Consider the following 16466-nt stretch of genomic DNA (forward strand, 5'->3'; position numbering starts at 1 on the left):
CTCTCTCCTCGTAGTTAGTTTTCGTGCCCAACACTTCGACTCTCTCTCTCTCTTCGTCCTCGTCGTTCTCGAGCGTGCGCGGACGCGAACGAGCTGTCGCCGCGAGCGAGAGCCAGCAGAGGGAGGGGTCTGCGTCGATTTGAGAGCTCGGCGATGCTGCGCTGCACGCTCACGAGCGGGAGAGTCTGCTCTGCACGCTGGCTGGCTCTGCTGGCAAGAGCGAGCGAGGATGCGGTCATGCTCGTTGTCGGCCGCCCGACCCGCACTCTGCTCTCCTCGTCCGTCCGCTCGCCTCGCTCTTCCGACCAGCTTGAGCCAGCGTGTCCTCGCCATCATGCCGTCAGGCCTCGCTGCCGACTTTCTCCCGCACGGCGTCGCCCACACCGAGGACCACGGCGCGTCCTCAACCGGGTCGTCCAAGGGCATGGCCTCGCTCACTTGGTGGGTCGTCAAGAGCGTGCCGTGGTACCTGTGGGCCATGTATGCGCTGTACCTGTACGGCCGGCACGTCCGCGGCAATGGCAGGCGCGACGAGCGCACCAAGTCGAGGTGAGCTCCCCCGCCTTGCTCTCGCCGCCCTCGCAGCGCCGCACAGCTCCTGCGAGGTTGTTCAAGGCGCCATACACGCCTTTTACGGTGTCTGTGGCGCGCGCGGCCACCGCGCAAGGACAACGAGCTGACTCTCTCCTCCTCCCACAGACGTCCTCTTCCTGCGTCCGAGAACGCCCCTCGCCGACCTGAACTGCCTTCGCGAGATGTTGTCTACCGTTCTGGGTCACCGCTCGCCATGCCGCGCCCGTCCTCGCCTAGCGTCGAGCGCCGCGGCAGCTACCGCCGGTACTCGAACAGCTCGATGCCCAACATGGAGGAGCGGCCGAGAGCCAGCTCGGGCCTGAGAAACGGTGCGCACCCTCTCTCTCCCTCTAGACCGACGAGTGGGACATGCACTGACTCTGTTCCCCATCCGCAGCCTACACGCCCTCGCGCTCGTCGCTCTCGTCCCCTCGTCCCCCTCCCTCGATCGAGCCACTCCAGCACCAAGAGCCGCACGCCTACTCGACCTCGGCCCTACCACGCTCCAACGCCGTCGCCAGCACCTCTGCCCTGCGCAACGCCTACCCGTCGTCGTCCGCCCCTGTCGTCCCGACCGTCTCGTCCTCGAGGGCGCAGCAGCGCAAGCGCGCACACGACGACGACGAGTCGGGCGAGGCCGAGAAGCGCTCTCGCGTCGACGACAACGGCGCGTACGACTTTGCCCAGACGGACGACGACGAGCCGACGAGCATGCAGCTCGACAGCGACCACGCCGACGAGGCGCACGAGCCTGTCGCCGTCGCCGCGCTCAAGCGTGGAACCAAGCGCCGAGACGCCGCACGCGACGACGAGGTCGAGTCGAAGCGCACGCGCACGAGGGCGCCCGACGTGACCGTGCCGGGCTCGTCGCGCGCTCCGCAGCAGCAGCAGCAGGGCGGCAAGAAGCGTCGCGCGTCGTCGTCGGGCTCGTCGCGCCCCTCCTCGCCGGCAACGTCGCCGAGGGCCGAGGGCCACCAGCAGAAGAAGAAGAAGGCGCGCAAGGCGGCGATCGGGACGGGCAGCGTCCGCGACAAGCGCGCCATCGACGACACGTCGTTCGACGCCGAGGTCGACGACGACGCGCTCGACTTCAGCGACGACGACGCCGCCCACGAGCGCAACGCCGACTCGGACGTCGAGTCGGGCGACGAGCGCGAGGCGGCGCGCGAGCAGGAGCACCGGTCGGGCGACGACGGCAAGCCCGCCGTCGCCGGCCAGGTCAAGCGCTTCCGCTCGCGCCGCGACCGCAGCGGGTCCGACAACGACGACCTCATGGGCGACGTCGAGCCCGCGTACGGCTCGTCGACGGCCGTGTCGAGCGCGTCGTCCTCGGCGCCCAAGAGCGGCGGCGCCCGCAACGCCCGCCTCGGCCGCCTCCTCGCCAAGCAGTCGCGCCCGTCAGTCTCGTTGTCGAGGACGCCGCAGCGCGCCCGTGGCGGCGACCGCGACCACAAGCGCGACGTGTCGCCGACGCCGTCGAACGAGGACGTCGAGCTCGCCGCCGCCGCCGAGTCGGGCACGCCGCGCAAGCCCGGCGACGAGTGGACGTCGTTCGAGGGCGACCGGTACCGCATCGACGCCGACGGGACGCAGCGTCGCCTGTGCGAGGTGCGCGAGAAGCGCCTCAAGTTCCGCATGCCCAAGGACTCGAAGCACCCGGACGCGAGGGCCACCCACGTCGTGCGTCCCGCCTCTCTCCCTCTCCCTCCTGCGTCGAGCTCGTGCTCGACGTCGTCCGCGCTCAGCGACACCGACTCACCATCATCCTCTTGCCCGCAGGTCATTGTCGAGCGCTGGTTGACGGCCGACCAGTACGAGCAGGCGTTCGAGCACCGCAAGCTCGCGTGGCAGACGACATTCGAGGAGGAGGCGCGTCAGCAGCGCATGCTCGAGGACGAGTCGGCCGCCGCCACCGCCGCCGCCGGGCCCGACAGCCCTGCCGCCGCCGCGGCCGCCGCCGCCGCCTCGGCCAACGAGCACGAGCGCTCGGTCTACTTCACGCGCGGCGTCGGCACGCCTCTGCGCGCGTACCGCAACCTCGGCGAGATCCTCGCGCGCCCGGGCTCGGCAGCCGGCGCCGCCGGCGGTGCGTCGTCGACCTCGGTGCCGGCGAGCCCGCGCGCGTCGCCGCTCCTCGCCAACGGGCGCATGCGCCTCGCGAGCGGCGCCGGCGCGTCGTCGTCGTCGTCGAGGACGGGCACGCCGGGCAGCACGAGCCGCAAGTGGAGCGAGTACGAGGTCAAGAAGTTGCTCGAGGGCGAGGAGGCGGCGCGCGCCGAGAGGGAGAAGCGCCGGCTCGGGTACCTCGCGATGGGTGGCGACCTGTACGAGACGGAGCAGGAGCGCAAGGAGCGCGAGGACAAGGAGCGCAAGGAGGAGCAGGACAAGAAGGCGCTCGAGCCGGCCAAGATCAAGCTCGCCGACTACGCGGTCGCGGCCAAGGAGGACGGCAAGGTCAAGAGCGACAGCAAGCAGACCAAGGTGCGCCCTCTCTCTCTCCCTCTCTTGGCTGTCGTGCGGCATCCCTGACGCTCTCGACGACGTCCATAGATCGCCGCACCTGCACTCGCCCTTCCCGCACCTGCGTCGACCTCGAGTGCAACCAAGCCCGCCGCGCCCAGCTTCTTCTCTGCGCCCACCACCTCGACCTCGACCTCGACCTCGTCTGCCACGCCCGCCGAGGCCAAGCCGGCCGCCGCTCCTCCCGCCTTTTCCTTCGGCGCGCCGGCCACTCCCGCCGCGGCGCCCGCCCCGTCGATGCCGCTCTTCGGTGCGACGCCGAGTGCGCCCGCGACGAGCGAGAAGAAGGCCGACACGCCCAAAGCGGCGTTCTCGTTCGGCGCGCCGGCCTCGACTGCGCCCGCTCCGCCTGCGGCCGACAAGAAGAAGGACGAGGCGCCCAAGCCCGCCTTCTCGTTCGGCGCTCCGCCGGCAGCCGAGAAGAAGGAGGAGGCGCCAAAGCCCTCGTTCGGCTTCGGCGCGCCCGCCTCGGCGGCAAAGCCGGTCGAGCCGGCCGCTCCTGCGGCATCGCCCTCGCCGTTCGGCGCTTCTGCGCCCTCGCCGTTCGGCGCGTCCGCAGCGTCGTCGACATCGGCGCCGTCGTTCGGCGGCTCCGGTGCGACCTTGAGCGCACCGCCGGCAGCCTCGGCCCCGTCGCTCAACTTTGGCTCGTCCTCGACGCCCAAGCCGGCCGCGCCGCCGTTCTCGTTCGGCGCTCCTGCCGCCACTCCTTCCTCGTCGTCGACTACCCCCGCCGCCGCCGCCCCCTCTTTCACGTTCAACGCCGCGTCGGCGCCTCCTCCCGCCCCGAGCCCGGCCGCATCCCCGTCGACCGGCTTCGCGTTCGGCCAGGCGCCCGTTGCGAGCCCCGCCGCCACATCGACCTCGGCCGGCGGCGGCTTCAACTTTGGCGCGCCGGCCCAGGCGGCAGCGTCGTTCGGCTCGACGCCGGCGAGCCCGGCCGTGTCGGGCACGGGCTCGATGGGCTTCAACTTTGGCGCAGCGAGCCCGGCGCCGGCTAGCCCTGCCGGGAGCGGGACGTTCTCGTTTGGCGTGAGCCCGACGGGAGCAGCTGCGCCGACGAACCCCTTCTGTGCGTCCCCTCGTCCTCTCTCTCTCTCTCTCTCCCTTTTCCGCTCCTGGACGGACTCACTGACTGACCTCGGCCCTATTGTCTGCAGCGTTCGACGCGGGCTCTGGCGGCGGCGGTGCGGGTGGAGCGGCGACGCCGCGCAGGATCAAGCGTACGCCGCGCCGGCCGTGAGAGAGGAGCTCGAGGGAGTTGAGAAGGTGGAGGTGAGGAGGAGACGGGGCCCGAGCGGCAGGACACAGGGGCTTTCACTTTGCCGAACGGTGCTATCCATGAGCTGTGTTGTCCTTGCACTCGTGCTCAGCAGCTTGTGAGCGGTCGACGACGAGCGCGATAATTGCTGAGACTCGACGCAAAGTCCCCGCTCGACCTGTGCCCCACGCAAGCTAGTGTCGCTCTCTCGTCCCACGCACACGCACTGCTGCTGCTGCTGCACGGCATGTTCCTGCCTCGATCCCTGCTCGTACTCGTCGTGGTCGCCTTTGCCCAGCACGCGGTGCGTCCGACGGTTCCTCCACTCGCGGCCTCGATCAAGGAGACGGCGCGCCCGGCATGCAGATGGGGCGCTCTAGAGGGCACAGGGGAGCGCAAGGGGGGTGCAAGGAGGGTCTGAGGGACCTGTTTGAGGTCGTGCGCGGTCACCGACGAGCCCTCGTACTCAGCAACGCGCGCTGACCCTCTCCTCCTCCTCCTCCTCCTCCTCCTCCTCGTCCCTCTCCTCGTCTCACCGACTCGCCCTCCCTCGACTCGCCTCGCCCCGCCTCATCTCGCCGTCCTCCAGCTCGCCGCACCCGCCGCACCTCGACTCGAGCGGCGACAGGCCAACTCGCTCACGTCGATCCAGTCGACGTCGCAGGTCGCAGCCTCGACCGGGCCCTCGACCGCTCCTGCCGCCACCCCGACCGTGAGCGAGAGCGTGACGGGCACGGCCAGCGTTCCCTTCTTCTCGGCACCCGACACGTTCACCCCGACAGCGACCGGCAGCAGCGCCGTCCCTGGCTCGTGCGTCCCTCTCTCTCTCTCTCTCTGGTTGCCGGAGGCTCGAGCCTGTCCGCGTCTCGTGCGCTCACCCTGCCTCCCCTTCCCACAGCCTCATCACCATCACCAACGGGCCTTACACGAGCGACGTCTTCACCTACACCGCCGCCGCTTCGACCGTCCCGCCCACGGGCAACATCACCAACCCGGGCGTCGCGGCTTCGGCAGGCGGCGCAGGCGGCAACACCGACCTCGGCGCAAGCCCGACCAACCTTCAGGTGCGCCCCCGAGTTCCTGCGGCGGCGTTCACCTGCGAGCGAGACAGGGTCCTGACGCACGTTCCTCCTCGCGCTCGCAGATTGCCGGAGCGACGACGACGCGCTCTCTTGCCTCGACTGGCGCACTCGGCGTCGCGCTCATTGCGTCCCTCGGCCTGTTGGTCGGCTGAGCGTAGAGAGCGCTTGTACGGACGCGCTCTCGCTTCGACGGTCCTTTCTCGCTCCTCTTGTCTGTCTTTCGTAGTTTCCCACTGTCCTTTCCTCTCCTCTAGCCTCGAGCTGTAACGAGTAGCGCCCCTTCTTTCCTTTTCCTCGCGAGCGGCAGTACCGAGAGCACAGCAGAGAGCTTCGAGCGCGGCGTCCGCCGAGAGGGCTGCCCTGCTCGTCCTCTCGCAGCTCGCTCGAATCGACGAGAGAGAGAGAGCGCGCAGCAAGCGCGACATGATCCGAGAGGCACTGACTATGCACACGAGGCACTACACAAGATGACAAACTGAGAGCGCGAGAAGCCGTTTTGTCCGAGTCCTGCTCGACCCTCCTCTCCGCCGACGCACGGTCCCCTTCCCACGATCCAGCACTCAGGCCCCCTCGCCGACCGCCTGCACCTCGACGACCCACGGCCTGACCTCGTCGTCCTGCTGCGCCTCGCCGCCGGTGCGCTCGGCCTCGACCTCAGGCGCAGGCCTCGAGCCGACCGCCTTGTTCCACGCGCCCTCGAGGTCGACCTCGACGAGGAGCCGCCGGCCGCCCGTGTCGGTGTCGTCGAGCGACGTCGACCGGACAAAGAGCGCGTCGAGAAGAGCGCCGTCGAGGGCGAGGCGGACCGGGAGCTGCTCGGCGGACGAGGCGGACGAGGACGGGGTCCGTGCGGCGGGGAGCGAGACGTAGAGCCCGAGGCGACCGACGTAGTCGAGCTCGATGCGGAGCGTCTCGCCGTCGTGCGTCTCGCCGTCGTGCGTCTCGACCGGCATGCACTCGAGCTCGGCCGGCTTGCCCTCGCCCTCGAGCGTCGTCGACGCCGGCGCCGGGCCCGCCGTGACCGCCGGCCTCGTCTGCCCGCCGACGCTGCGCTGGCCGGCGCCGACCGCCCACAGGACGGTCGCCCAGCCGAACCCGACGAGCGCGCGCACCTCGCCAAAGAGGGTGCGCAGCGGCGAGCGGAGCGCGTCCTGCGCGAGGCCGGCGAGCTCGCTGCGGGGCGTGCGGCGCTGCCCGTTCGCGGCGGCGGGCGTCGAGCGGTAAAAGGCGCTCGCAAAGTAGGCGAGGAGGAACGAGAGGCGCCCTTGCGGGACAGGGAGGGTCGAGCGCGGCGAAAGAGGGCGAGGCGACGACGATGCCGGGGCGGCGACGGCGTCGACGCGAGGCGGCGCAGGCCCGCCGTTCGACGCCGTCGACGATGTCGGGGTCGAGCGGGAGGACGTCGCGTTGGCGGCGGCCGCGGCGGCCGGGCTCGACTCGACGGCCTTCTCGAGCTGGCCGACCTTGGGAATGCTGCCGACGCCGACCGCGATCGACCGCACCGCCGCGAGCCCGACCGTCTTGTCGACGAGCCCGACGCTGGCGACCTTGAGGCTGCTGCCGGACGCCCGGCTCGACGTCGGCGAGAGCGAGAAGAGCTGGGCGACCGTGACGATCTGGGGCGACTTGTTCGTCACGAGGACGCTCGCGAGCGGCTTGGCGAGGGCGCGAGGGAGGTGCTCGAGGGCCTTGACGGCCGAGCAGGCGAACTCGGTGACGGCGCTGCCCTGCGGGGCGAACAGGACGAGCTCGTCGCGAGGGGCGAAGGTCGGCCCGAGGGGCTCGAGCGCGTCGGCGACGTCCTTCTCGTCGAGTGTGGCGCGCACCTCGCGGTCCGAGGACGTCTCGTCGAACGGCGCGCAGTCCCACACGCCGATGTGGGCGCCCTTGGCGCTCGGGACGGGCAACCCGACCTTGAGCGGCTCGGTCGGGCCCTCGAACCGGCCGAGGACGTCGGCGCCGATCGACGACGCGAGGACGGCGCCTGCGACGCCGGGCGTACGAGCCTGGAGGACGCGCACGCCGTGCTTGGTCGTCGCGAGGAGGGCGTCCCAGTCGTCGGCCTTGGCGTCGCCCTCAGCGCTCGGCGGCGGGTCGGTGCCGTACACCTGGGCGGTCGAGAACGCGCGCAGCGGCAGGTGCGCGCCGGCGTACTCGCACGCACGCGCCGTCTGAACCATGTCGAAGTCGGGCTCGAGGCCGAGCGCCTGCGACGCGAGGAGCGACGCAAAGACGTTGTTGGCGACGTGCCACCGGTGGGCGTCGCGCTCGTTCGGGAAGAAGTCGTCGCTCGTGCGCACCGTGTTGCCGCGCTCGAGGACACCGCCCCAGTGGCGCGGCGACGAGGCCATGCAGTGGATGATGCCGTCCTTGCCGAAGCACTCGACGGCGGCGGTGCGCATGCAGTCGAGCATGGCGGCGCGCAGTGCGCCGGGTGCGTCGGCCGTCGCCTCAGGCTCCTCGTCCTCGCCAACCTCCTGCGCGTAGATCGAGTCGACGAGGATCTGGTCGTCGACCTTGACAAAGTCGACGCCGGCGGCGGCGAGCGACGAGAAGTAGTCGCGGTAGTACTGGGCGAGCTCGGCAACGGCGGGCAGGTAGACGTGGCCGTTGTACTTGTCGAAGCCGGCGTGCCGAAGCTCGACTCGGCGGAGCGTGTAGACGTCGGCGAGGGCGCCCTCGGGGTGGATGCCGTCCCAGTACTGCGACACGAGGCGGCCGAGCTCGTCAATGTTCGGCTCGTCGAAGCTCGTCCGGGAAGAAAGAAAGGCTGGACGCACCCCTGCAAGCGTCATCCAGACGCCGACCCGCTCGATCCCCCTCTCCTTGATCCGCCGCACGACGTCCCGCAGCTCGACGCACACGCCCTCTCGCGGCTCGCCGATCTCCCTGCGGCGCGTGACCGGGCTCGCCGCGAAGCCCGAGTCGCGCGACAGCTTCTTGGCCGCCTGGGCGCGCTGCATGCGCTCGTGCTCCTCGTCGGGCGACTCGTCGTCGAGGTCGTACCAAGCGTGCGCGCACTGGAAGCTGCGCAGCGCTCGACGCTCGCCGTGCGCCGCATCGACGCCCTCAAAGTCGACGTACGGCGCCGTGTCCTGCCAGCCGTCGTCGAGGAGGACCGTGCGCACGGCGGCCGAGGCGAGCGGCGAGCCCGACGTGGACGGGTCGAGGAGCGCGTCGAGCCACTCGAGGAGCGACGACGCCGTGTAGGGCTCGTCGAACTCGGCCGACAGGGCGTTCCACGTGCACAGGGCGAGCGGCTTGGGCTCGTTCAGGGCGCGCGAGTCGACGTTGGCGGATGCGCCCGACTTGGCCGACCGAGCCGCGGCGCCGACGGCGGCGAGGAGCGCCTGCAGCGACGGCGAGCCCGGCGAGCCCGACGACCACGCGACCGCCGCCTGCGAGTGGAGCTCGTTGCCGTCGTCGGCGTCGCGTTCGACCCGGAGCTCGACGCCGCCGTTGCCGTCGCCGTACAGGGCCGAGCACGCCTCGGGCGTCGAGATGGGGAGGAGGGCGAGGGTCTGGGCGAGCGGGTGCGCCTTGGTCGGGGTCGAGCGCAGGATGAGGAGCTGGGCGGGGAAGGAGGTCGAGAGGGTCGAGAGCGGGGAGGACGGCGACAGCTGACGTGGCTGGATCCAGGTACGACTGCGAGCAGAGGACGTGTGTGAGTGCGCGCGATTGAGAACGTCGAGGAGACCGACTCGGCGCAGAGAGGAGGAGGAGGACGCACGCGGTCTGCTCGAAGACGATGCCGGCGGCCTCGCGCCACCTCTCGCCCCTCACGAGCCCGCTCAAGTCCGAGGTCGCCCTCTCGCCCTCGTTGGCCGATGTCGCCGCCTTCCACAACTTGACGCCCGCGCCGACGTCGCGCCAGCCCTCGCCCGCCGTCTCGAGCTCCTCGCCCGCCGTCTCGTCGACGCGCACGATCTCGACACGCCCGTTACTGCCCTCGCTCCCGAGCCACTCGACGTGATCGGGGTTGTCGTCGGCCCGCAGGCGGTACGTGTACTCGAACGAGCCGGAGCGGTCGGCGGCGAGCGGGACGCGCGCGACAAAGACGCCCTTGGCGTGCGGCGAGGGCGAGAACGGGACGGCGTGCCACTGGGGCTCGTCGGGCTGCTCGCCGGCGCCGGTCGACGTGTTGAGCGGGAGGGACGTCCAGACCTCGGGCGTCTTGCCGGCGACGAAGCCGTTGGAGGGGACGAGGGTGAAGAAGAGGGTTTGGTCGGCGGCGGCGGGCGGATTGGAAGGAAAGATGGGGAGGATGGTCGTCTGGCCAAGGGCCGGCGTGAAGCGGTGCGGGGCCATGATCTGCGGAGGTGGAGGACGGGCGGACGAGGGAAAGGGACGAGGACGAGGTCGAAATCAGTGTCGTCGCCCGGGTCTCGAGGTGGCTCTTCTGGCGACGAGTGACCTGGTGCTGCGCCCAAAATCGCTGGCGCTGCCCCTCTCTCTCAGCCGACCGTCGAGGCCACGAGATCCCTCCCCTCGTCAGAGGCGCCCCACCTGGAACACGCCGTCACCCCTCCCGCACCCTCGCACCGGCTCCTCGACGCCAGATCGCGCGCTAGGTAGACTGCAGCGCACCTGATCGAGCGAGGCCGGGGTGTCGCACGGGCTGGCGAGGTCGTTGCGAGGCGCGAGGACGATCGAAGGTCGCGCGGGGCGATGAGGCGTGGGCGAGAGTCGTGCGAGGGCGTGTGGTGGCTGTTGGCGTGCTTGCGGGTCGTACAGCAGTCGTTGCTGCGGTGGCGAGCGGGCGCGCAGGAGCTGCGTGTGTGAGGCGAGGAGAGTAGGGCTCGCGAGCCAAGGCGGGCGACGACCGTCGCCTGTCTCTCGTTTTCCTCGCGCTCGACAGCTCTCGAAGAGCTTGGAAAGGTGCACTGAGTACTGCAAGCCACCGCGCGCGAAAGTAAAGACAAGCCGAGAGTCCATGTCGCGTCCGCCTCGGTCCCTCACAGCTCGAAGCTCTCCTCCCACAGCGACACCTCGCGCGCGCCCTGGCCCTCCTTGCCGCCGAGCGCGCCCGTGACGATGCCGCGTTGCGCACGCGCGACCGCCCGTGACGATGCCGCGTTGCGCGCGCGCGACCGCCTGCCTCGCGGCGGCGAGGAGCGACGCAGGGCCGCAAGCTGCAGGACGGCGAGAGTCAGTGAGCGCCCAGTGACAGAGAGAGCGAAAGGGCGACGCACAGACGACTGCGAGGCGGCCCGACGTGTTGTGGATGACTTCGTCGACGATGCGGCCGACGTCGGGCCTCGAGCCGCGCAGGATCGACACGTTCTCGAGCTTGTCGAGCGCGGTCGCCGATGACAACGAGGCAGCGCGCTTGTCCTCGCCCGACGCCGCAGCCGACGGCATGTCGCGCGTGGCGTAGAGCTCGACGTGCACGCTGCGCAGCGTCGAGCCGACGAGCGCCTCGCGCGACGCCGACGCCGACTTGGCGCGACCGACATCGTCGACCGACTCTCCCTCTGCGCCCTTCTCGCGCTCGGCGCTCGTCGCACGCTCGAACGCCCCGAGCGCGCGCTCGAGCTCGGCCGCGAACCAGCCGAGGCACTCGTCGCACGGCACAGCCCACACGAGGTGCACGCGGCGGACGACGTGCAGGTCGGCGCCGCCGCCGATCTCGAGGAGCGCGGCGAGGACGGGCAGGACGAACGACATGCCCGTGCCGCCGGCGAGGAGGAGGACCGCGTCGGCGCCTTGGACGATGGGCGAGAGCGACGAGGGCCCGTACGGCCCGTCGAGGAGGACGGGGAACGTGCGCGAGGGGTGGGTGCGAGCGAGGGCGGCGAGGCGGGCGGTGAGGCCCGAGTAAGGGCGGAGGACGAGGCGCATCGTGCGAGGCGAGGCGTTGGCGACGGCGGGGAGCGACCAGGGGTCGGGCGACGCGATCGTGAACGGGTGCGTCGACCACGGGTGGAGCGTGAGGAACCGCACAAAGACGTGCTGCCCGGCGCTCCAGCGCATGCTGCTCTTGACCTCGATCTCGACGGCGACCGCACCGTCGCCGAGCGACTCGAGCGTCGCGACGTCCGGGCGAGTGAAGCCGCGCGAGAAGAAGCCGACGACGCCGATGCGGTACAGGAAGGCGACGCCGACGATGACGACCGCCGCGTGCAGGTATGCCCACGAGCCAAGGAGGGCTTCGAAATGGAGGTAGCACGTCGCGAGGAAGACGAGGGCGGCGACGACGTGCATCGGGTAGAAGAACTCGTGCGACAGGCGGCGGACGGGCCCGAGGCTGAGCGCGCACAGCCAGAAGAGGGACGCAAGGGCGGCCTGCAGTTGAATGTGCTTGTCAGTCTGGGAGGCTCAAGCGAGAGCGCCAGGGAAGAGAGGGAGGGAAAGAGAGAGAGAACGAGGGACGCACCCAAGCCGACCACCCGTACTGCGAGTCGGTCGCGACCGTGACGGCCCACGGCTGCTGGCGGTTGGCGCGCACGATCATGGCGCCCGTATGGACGACCGAGAAGAAGAGGGCGAACCAGGGCAGGACCTTGTGGAGCGACATGAGGCGGGGGAAGGTGACGCCCGAGAGGTACGACAGGGCGTTGCGCTTCATGGCCGTCGCAAAGATCCACACGATGAGCGCCGTCGCGATCCACTCGGAGCGCAGGCCGCTGTGTAAGAGGAGAGGACTGTCAGGCCTCGGGCGCGAGCGGGGCGGGAAGGGGAAGAGAGGACGTACAGAGGCGACGAGCCGAAGTTGCGCGGGCGGTAGAAAGGCTGAATGCCGAAGCAGACGACGAAGCTGAAGATGGTGAACGCGACCGTGACGATGATGGTGCCGAGGGTCGGCAGGAACTTGTACGGCCTCGGCAGGTCGAGCGTGCGGAGGGAGGCCTTGAGGCGGCTCGGGATGGCGAACGGCGCCGGCACGGTAGCGTTGCTGCGGACGAGGCGGACGGCGCCGAGGTCAGCAGTCGAAGGAGAGGAGAGGGACCGAGGATGGGACGCACCGAGAGAGGATCTCGAGACGCTCGAAGCCGTTGACGACGGCGGCGAGGCCGAACAGGGCGACGAGGAAGTAGGTCGTCCAGAGGCCGTACTTGGACGAGGCGCTCCAGGGATCCTGAGAAGAGTGAGCTCGAGTCAGTACGCCGTTGCCGTGACATCGTGTGGGGAGGGGAAGGGAGCCCAAGACGCACATTTCCTTGCTGGCAGTTCATCATCTCGGCCATCGTCGGGACGTAGTGGCCGTACGCGAACGTGCCGTTGCCGAGCGAGCCGTCCGGGTACGTGCCGTTGTGCTCGCCGACGTAGCAGCTGTGAGCGATGGGCAAAATCGAGATCAGGTCGCGCGACGAGGAAGAGGGGTCGAGCGAGCTGGGCTCGGGACAAGACGGGACTCACGCGTCACTGCTCGACAGGCTGTTCGACATAACCATGACGCTCTGGTGCTGCTGTAAGGCTGCAGGTGCGACGAGGAGGGCAGACGAGGCGAGGGCGACGGCGGGTCGAGGACGAAGTGAAGGGAAGGAGGAAGAGAGGCGGGCGGGCTCGGCGTGGGCGGGAAAAGCTGCGGCGCCAGGTGACCGAGGGGGGTCGTGCCGTGCGACTGACGAGGGGAAGGGTCGTTGGCGGGCCGAGCAGGGCGAGGTCGAGTGGTGGACGAGGCGGAGCGCGTCTAGTCGACCTCGCGGCGGGGGACGAGGACGACAAGACCGCTCGAGCGAAGTTGTGGCCAACTCGACGGGCTCGTGGCAGCTCTTGTGCGGGCACATGCAGCGAGTCGGGCTCAGTCGAGGATGGCGAGGGCTTCATCGCGGCCGTCGCGTGCTGGAGCGGGGCCGACGAGGCGGGCGAGGTGGGTGCGGCATGGCGGACGGGTGCAGAGGGTGCGGCAATTGTGCGGGTGCGTGCGAGTGACCTGGTCGAGAGCAGAGGTGCAGCAGGGCCGAGTTGAGCGGCACCTCGTCGTGGTCGAGGGCCGACCTCTGAGTTGAACGACGAGGACGAGCCAGCGCCTCGGCTGTGCGCCATTTCCGCCTGCGCCAGAGCCGACTCTACCGAGGCCATGCCGACCTTGCAGCACGCGCTGCTCCCACCTTGAGCGCAGCGCGGCACGGCCACCGCCTCCACTCCCGGCCGGCTCCTCGTCCGTCCTCGCTCCTCTCGACCACGCTCGCTCGCCTCGTCGACTACGCCAGCACCTCCCGCGCACTCGACCATGCCCGCCACTTCGACCTTCACCCTCAACACGGGCGCACAGCTCGCCTCCGTCGGCCTCGGGTGAGAGACTCCCCGCCCGCCGACCGCTTACGCGAGCCACACTCACCCTCGCAACCACGTCCTGCAGCTGCTGGATGGGCAAGCCTGCCGGTGCAGGCACGCCCGAGAACGACGAGACGCTCGCCATGGTCAAGAACGCGCTCGAGGTCCGTCCCCCTCCTTCCCCCTCCTCTCGCCTCTCTCTCCCTCTCGTCGCGACAGCTAACGGTCGTACTCGCAGGCCGGCTACACCCACTTTGACACGGCGGCGGGCTACGGCAACGAGGAAGCCGTCGGCAAGGCGCTGCGCGACAGCGGCAAGCCGCGCTCGTCCTTCTTCGTCACGACCAAGGTCATCGATCACGCCGACGTCGCCCGCGAGCTCGACAAGTCGCTCGCCAAGCTCGACATCGACTACATCGACCTGTTCCTCATGCACTGGCCGCTCGTGCGCTCGACCTCTCTCTCTCTTGCTCCTGCATGCCGTCAGCCGCTCACACGGACCTCCTCTCCCTCGCGCAGTCGATGGACTTCTCGACGGGCAAGATGACGGCGTTCGGCGAGTCGCCGACCTTCAGCGAGACGTGGGCTCAGATGGAGAAGCTCCTCGAGACGCACGCCGGCAAGGTCAAGCAGATCGGGTGCGTCTCTCTCTCTCTCTCTCGTGCGACGACCTCTCCTGACGCTCGACCGGCCGCCGCAGCGTGTCCAACTTTTCCGTCAAGAACCTCGAGATCCTCCTCAAGACGGCCAAGGTCGTGCCCGCCGTCAACCAGGTGCGCCCCGCTCTCGCCCGAACGCTCCTCGAGGATCCCGCTCACGCTCCTCCTCGTTCGCCCGGCACAGGTTGAGGCGCACCCTTACTGCCCGCAAGAGCCCCTGCGCGAGTACTGCGCCGCCAAGGGTATCCACCTCACCGCCTACTGCCGTGCGTCCGCCTCTCGCCGCTCGAGCCTCAAGCCTAGGTGACTGACCTCGTCGCGCGCGCCCGCCCGCAGCCGTCGGCCAGTACGACTCGCCGATCCTGCGCGAGCCGCTCATCAAGGACCTCGCGGCCAAGTACGGCAAGCCCGGGGGCACGATCCTCCTCTCGTGGGGCGTCCAGCGCGGGTTCAGCGTCGTGCCCAAGAGCTCGAACCCGCAGCGGCTTCGAGCCAACCGCGGTGCGCCCGGCCTCTCTCCCTATTTCTCTCCTGCCTCGAGGGCTCGCAGACCTGACTCGGAAGCGCCCCCCGCACACAGACCTCGTCGAGCTCTCGGCCTCGGACCTCGCCGCCATCTCGTCGCTCCACCTCGAGCCGCACAAGCATCGCTCGCTGTGCGACTTTGGGCCGGGCCTCGCCGAGCCGGGCAAGGTGTGGGGCTGGCGCATCAGGGAGGACCTCGGGTGGGAGTACGACGTGCCGAGTCGGGAGGGGGCGGCGTTCCGGCTGTAGCTGCTCGTCTTCTCTCTCTTTCTCTCGGACTCGGCCAACGAGCGATGCAGTGCGATACCCTTCTTCATTGCCCTCGTCCCCGTCCCTCGACCGACAGAATGAGAGAGAGAGAGAGCCCGTCTAGCTGTTGAAGACGCGCGTAAAGAGCTGGTCGTGCCGGCTCGCGATGATCTCGCCCAGCGGCCAGCTCGTCACGGGCCCGCCCTGCACGCCCGTCCCGTCGTCGGCGCCCCACGCGATCTTCCACGCTGGGTCGTCATCCCACCAGTCGGCGGTGGCGGTGGCAGGCGGCGAGGGTCGAGCGGGTGCTGGAGGAGGAGGAGGAGGGGGAGGGGGAGCACAGGTCGCAGCGACGGCGCCGTCGACGAGGGCCTTGACGTCCCACAGGAGGAGACGGTGCGCGACGTACGGCCCGACGTTGTTGAGCCGGACGGCCGACGAGAGGAGGGACCGCGCGTGGAGGAACAGGAAGAGGTCGATCGAGGCGTCTGCGCGCGTCGCCAAGAACCACCATCAGCACTCGCCAGGGCGAGCGTCGAAAGAGAAAAACTAGCGCTGCGCACCTAGTCCGAGCCCGACCGCGGCCGTCATGACAGCGAACGCGACGCTCATGTGCCCGTTCCCACCCTCGACCGCCTTTCCGCCGCCCTGCCCGGCCCTGATCGCCGCCCTGTACCTCGCCACCACCTCGCCTGCCGCCGCTGCTCCCTTCCCGCCGTCGACCGCGCCCGGCGGTGGTAGCTCGGGCGCGAGCGCGCGCTCGTACAGCGTGAGTAGCGCGACGCCTTGCGCCGTGCTCGCCCGGCGCGCCACGTGGTTGAGCGTCATGCACTCGCACAGGGCGTCGGCGGCGAGGACGTGCTCTAGGGCGGTGTCGATGTCGGTGGGCGAGGGGCGGGCATGGTCGGCGGGTGGTGGTGCGCCGGCGGGAGGCGGGGACGAGGACGACGAGTGGAGGGACGAGACGGCGGCGTGGGCGGACCGAAGGAGGGGCACGTTGAGCCTCGCGTACGAGTGCAGCGAGTGTGTCACGAACGCGAGGAGCGCCGCTTCTGGCTGAGGTCGGGTCTTGAGGGCGGCGGTGGGGAGATGAGGCGACGGAGCGGGCGAGGCGGACGAGGTCGCGGGCGCAGGTTCGGGTGCGGCGAGGGCGAGGTTGCCGTGCTGGATCCACGACTCGAGGCCGGACGAGGCGACAAAGCCTCCCGTCGGCAGGTTCGAGTCCGACAGGAGGAGGAGGAGGTACTGCTCGAGCGACGAGGGCGACGGGGGCGACGTCGCCTGCCGTCGCGGAGCCGTCATTGCGGCGCGTAGATGTTATCGAGCGCGTCTCGCGCTGTATCGAGCCGAGTTGGCGAAGTGGACGGAAGCGGAGAG

The 16466-nt window shown here is 70.1% G+C and overlaps 5 protein-coding genes across 5 annotated transcripts; 3 read left to right on the forward strand and 2 right to left on the reverse strand.

Annotated features, from left to right (window-relative positions):
• Positions 1-334: 334 nt before the first annotated feature.
• On the forward strand, positions 335-4455 carry RHOBADRAFT_52102 (uncharacterized protein; the record flags this gene model as incomplete). The annotated part of the gene is made up of 6 exons (XM_018416171.1): positions 335-549; positions 700-902; positions 971-2253; positions 2353-3054; positions 3124-4165; positions 4254-4455. The coding sequence occupies 6 exons, from the start codon at positions 335-337 to the stop codon at positions 4334-4336; spliced, it is 3528 nt and encodes a 1175-aa protein (XP_018273205.1). The 3' UTR covers positions 4337-4455.
• Positions 4456-4601: 146 nt separating this feature from the next.
• Positions 4602-5588, forward strand: RHOBADRAFT_42370 (uncharacterized protein; the record flags this gene model as incomplete). Its single annotated transcript, XM_018414050.1, has 4 exons — positions 4602-4658; positions 4944-5164; positions 5253-5418; positions 5499-5588. The coding sequence occupies 4 exons, from the start codon at positions 4602-4604 to the stop codon at positions 5586-5588; spliced, it is 534 nt and encodes a 177-aa protein (XP_018273206.1).
• Positions 5589-11740: 6152 nt separating this feature from the next.
• RHOBADRAFT_49412 (uncharacterized protein) lies at positions 11741-12908 on the reverse strand (the record flags this gene model as incomplete). Its single annotated transcript, XM_018415247.1, has 5 exons — positions 12796-12908; positions 12591-12708; positions 12402-12514; positions 12131-12331; positions 11741-12062 (listed from the first exon to the last, which is right to left on the reverse strand). The coding sequence occupies exons 1-5, from the start codon at positions 12828-12830 to the stop codon at positions 11741-11743; spliced, it is 789 nt and encodes a 262-aa protein (XP_018273207.1). The 5' UTR covers positions 12831-12908.
• A 668-nt stretch (positions 12909-13576) lies between these two features.
• Positions 13577-15161, forward strand: RHOBADRAFT_66146 (uncharacterized protein). The gene is made up of 8 exons (XM_018418878.1): positions 13577-13674; positions 13742-13820; positions 13895-14101; positions 14176-14294; positions 14357-14429; positions 14500-14581; positions 14652-14816; positions 14896-15161. The coding sequence occupies exons 1-8, from the start codon at positions 13613-13615 to the stop codon at positions 15087-15089; spliced, it is 981 nt and encodes a 326-aa protein (XP_018273208.1). The 5' UTR covers positions 13577-13612; the 3' UTR covers positions 15090-15161.
• Positions 15162-15209: 48 nt separating this feature from the next.
• RHOBADRAFT_7001 (uncharacterized protein) lies at positions 15210-16340 on the reverse strand (the record flags this gene model as incomplete). Its single annotated transcript, XM_018419178.2, has 3 exons — positions 15210-15337; positions 15431-15577; positions 15653-16340. Coding segments are annotated over 3 exons (963 nt in total), but the record flags the coding sequence as incomplete, so codon positions are not given.
• Positions 16341-16466: the final 126 nt, after the last annotated feature.

Source organism: Rhodotorula graminis, assembly GCF_001329695.1.
Source record: "Rhodotorula graminis WP1 unplaced genomic scaffold RHOBAscaffold_3, whole genome shotgun sequence".
NCBI lineage: Eukaryota > Fungi > Basidiomycota > Microbotryomycetes > Sporidiobolales > Sporidiobolaceae > Rhodotorula > Rhodotorula graminis.

Coding starts and splice junctions, on each gene's coding strand:
- RHOBADRAFT_66146 (XM_018418878.1), top strand. CDS start 13,613: ATGCCCGCCACTTCGACCTTCACCCTCAACACGGGCGCACAGCTCGCC. Junction 14,295..14,356: donor GGCAAGGTCAAGCAGATCGG/GTGCGTCTCTCT, acceptor CGGCCGCCGCAG/CGTGTCCAACTTTTCCGTCA. Junction 14,817..14,895: donor GCGGCTTCGAGCCAACCGCG/GTGCGCCCGGCC, acceptor CCCCGCACACAG/ACCTCGTCGAGCTCTCGGCC.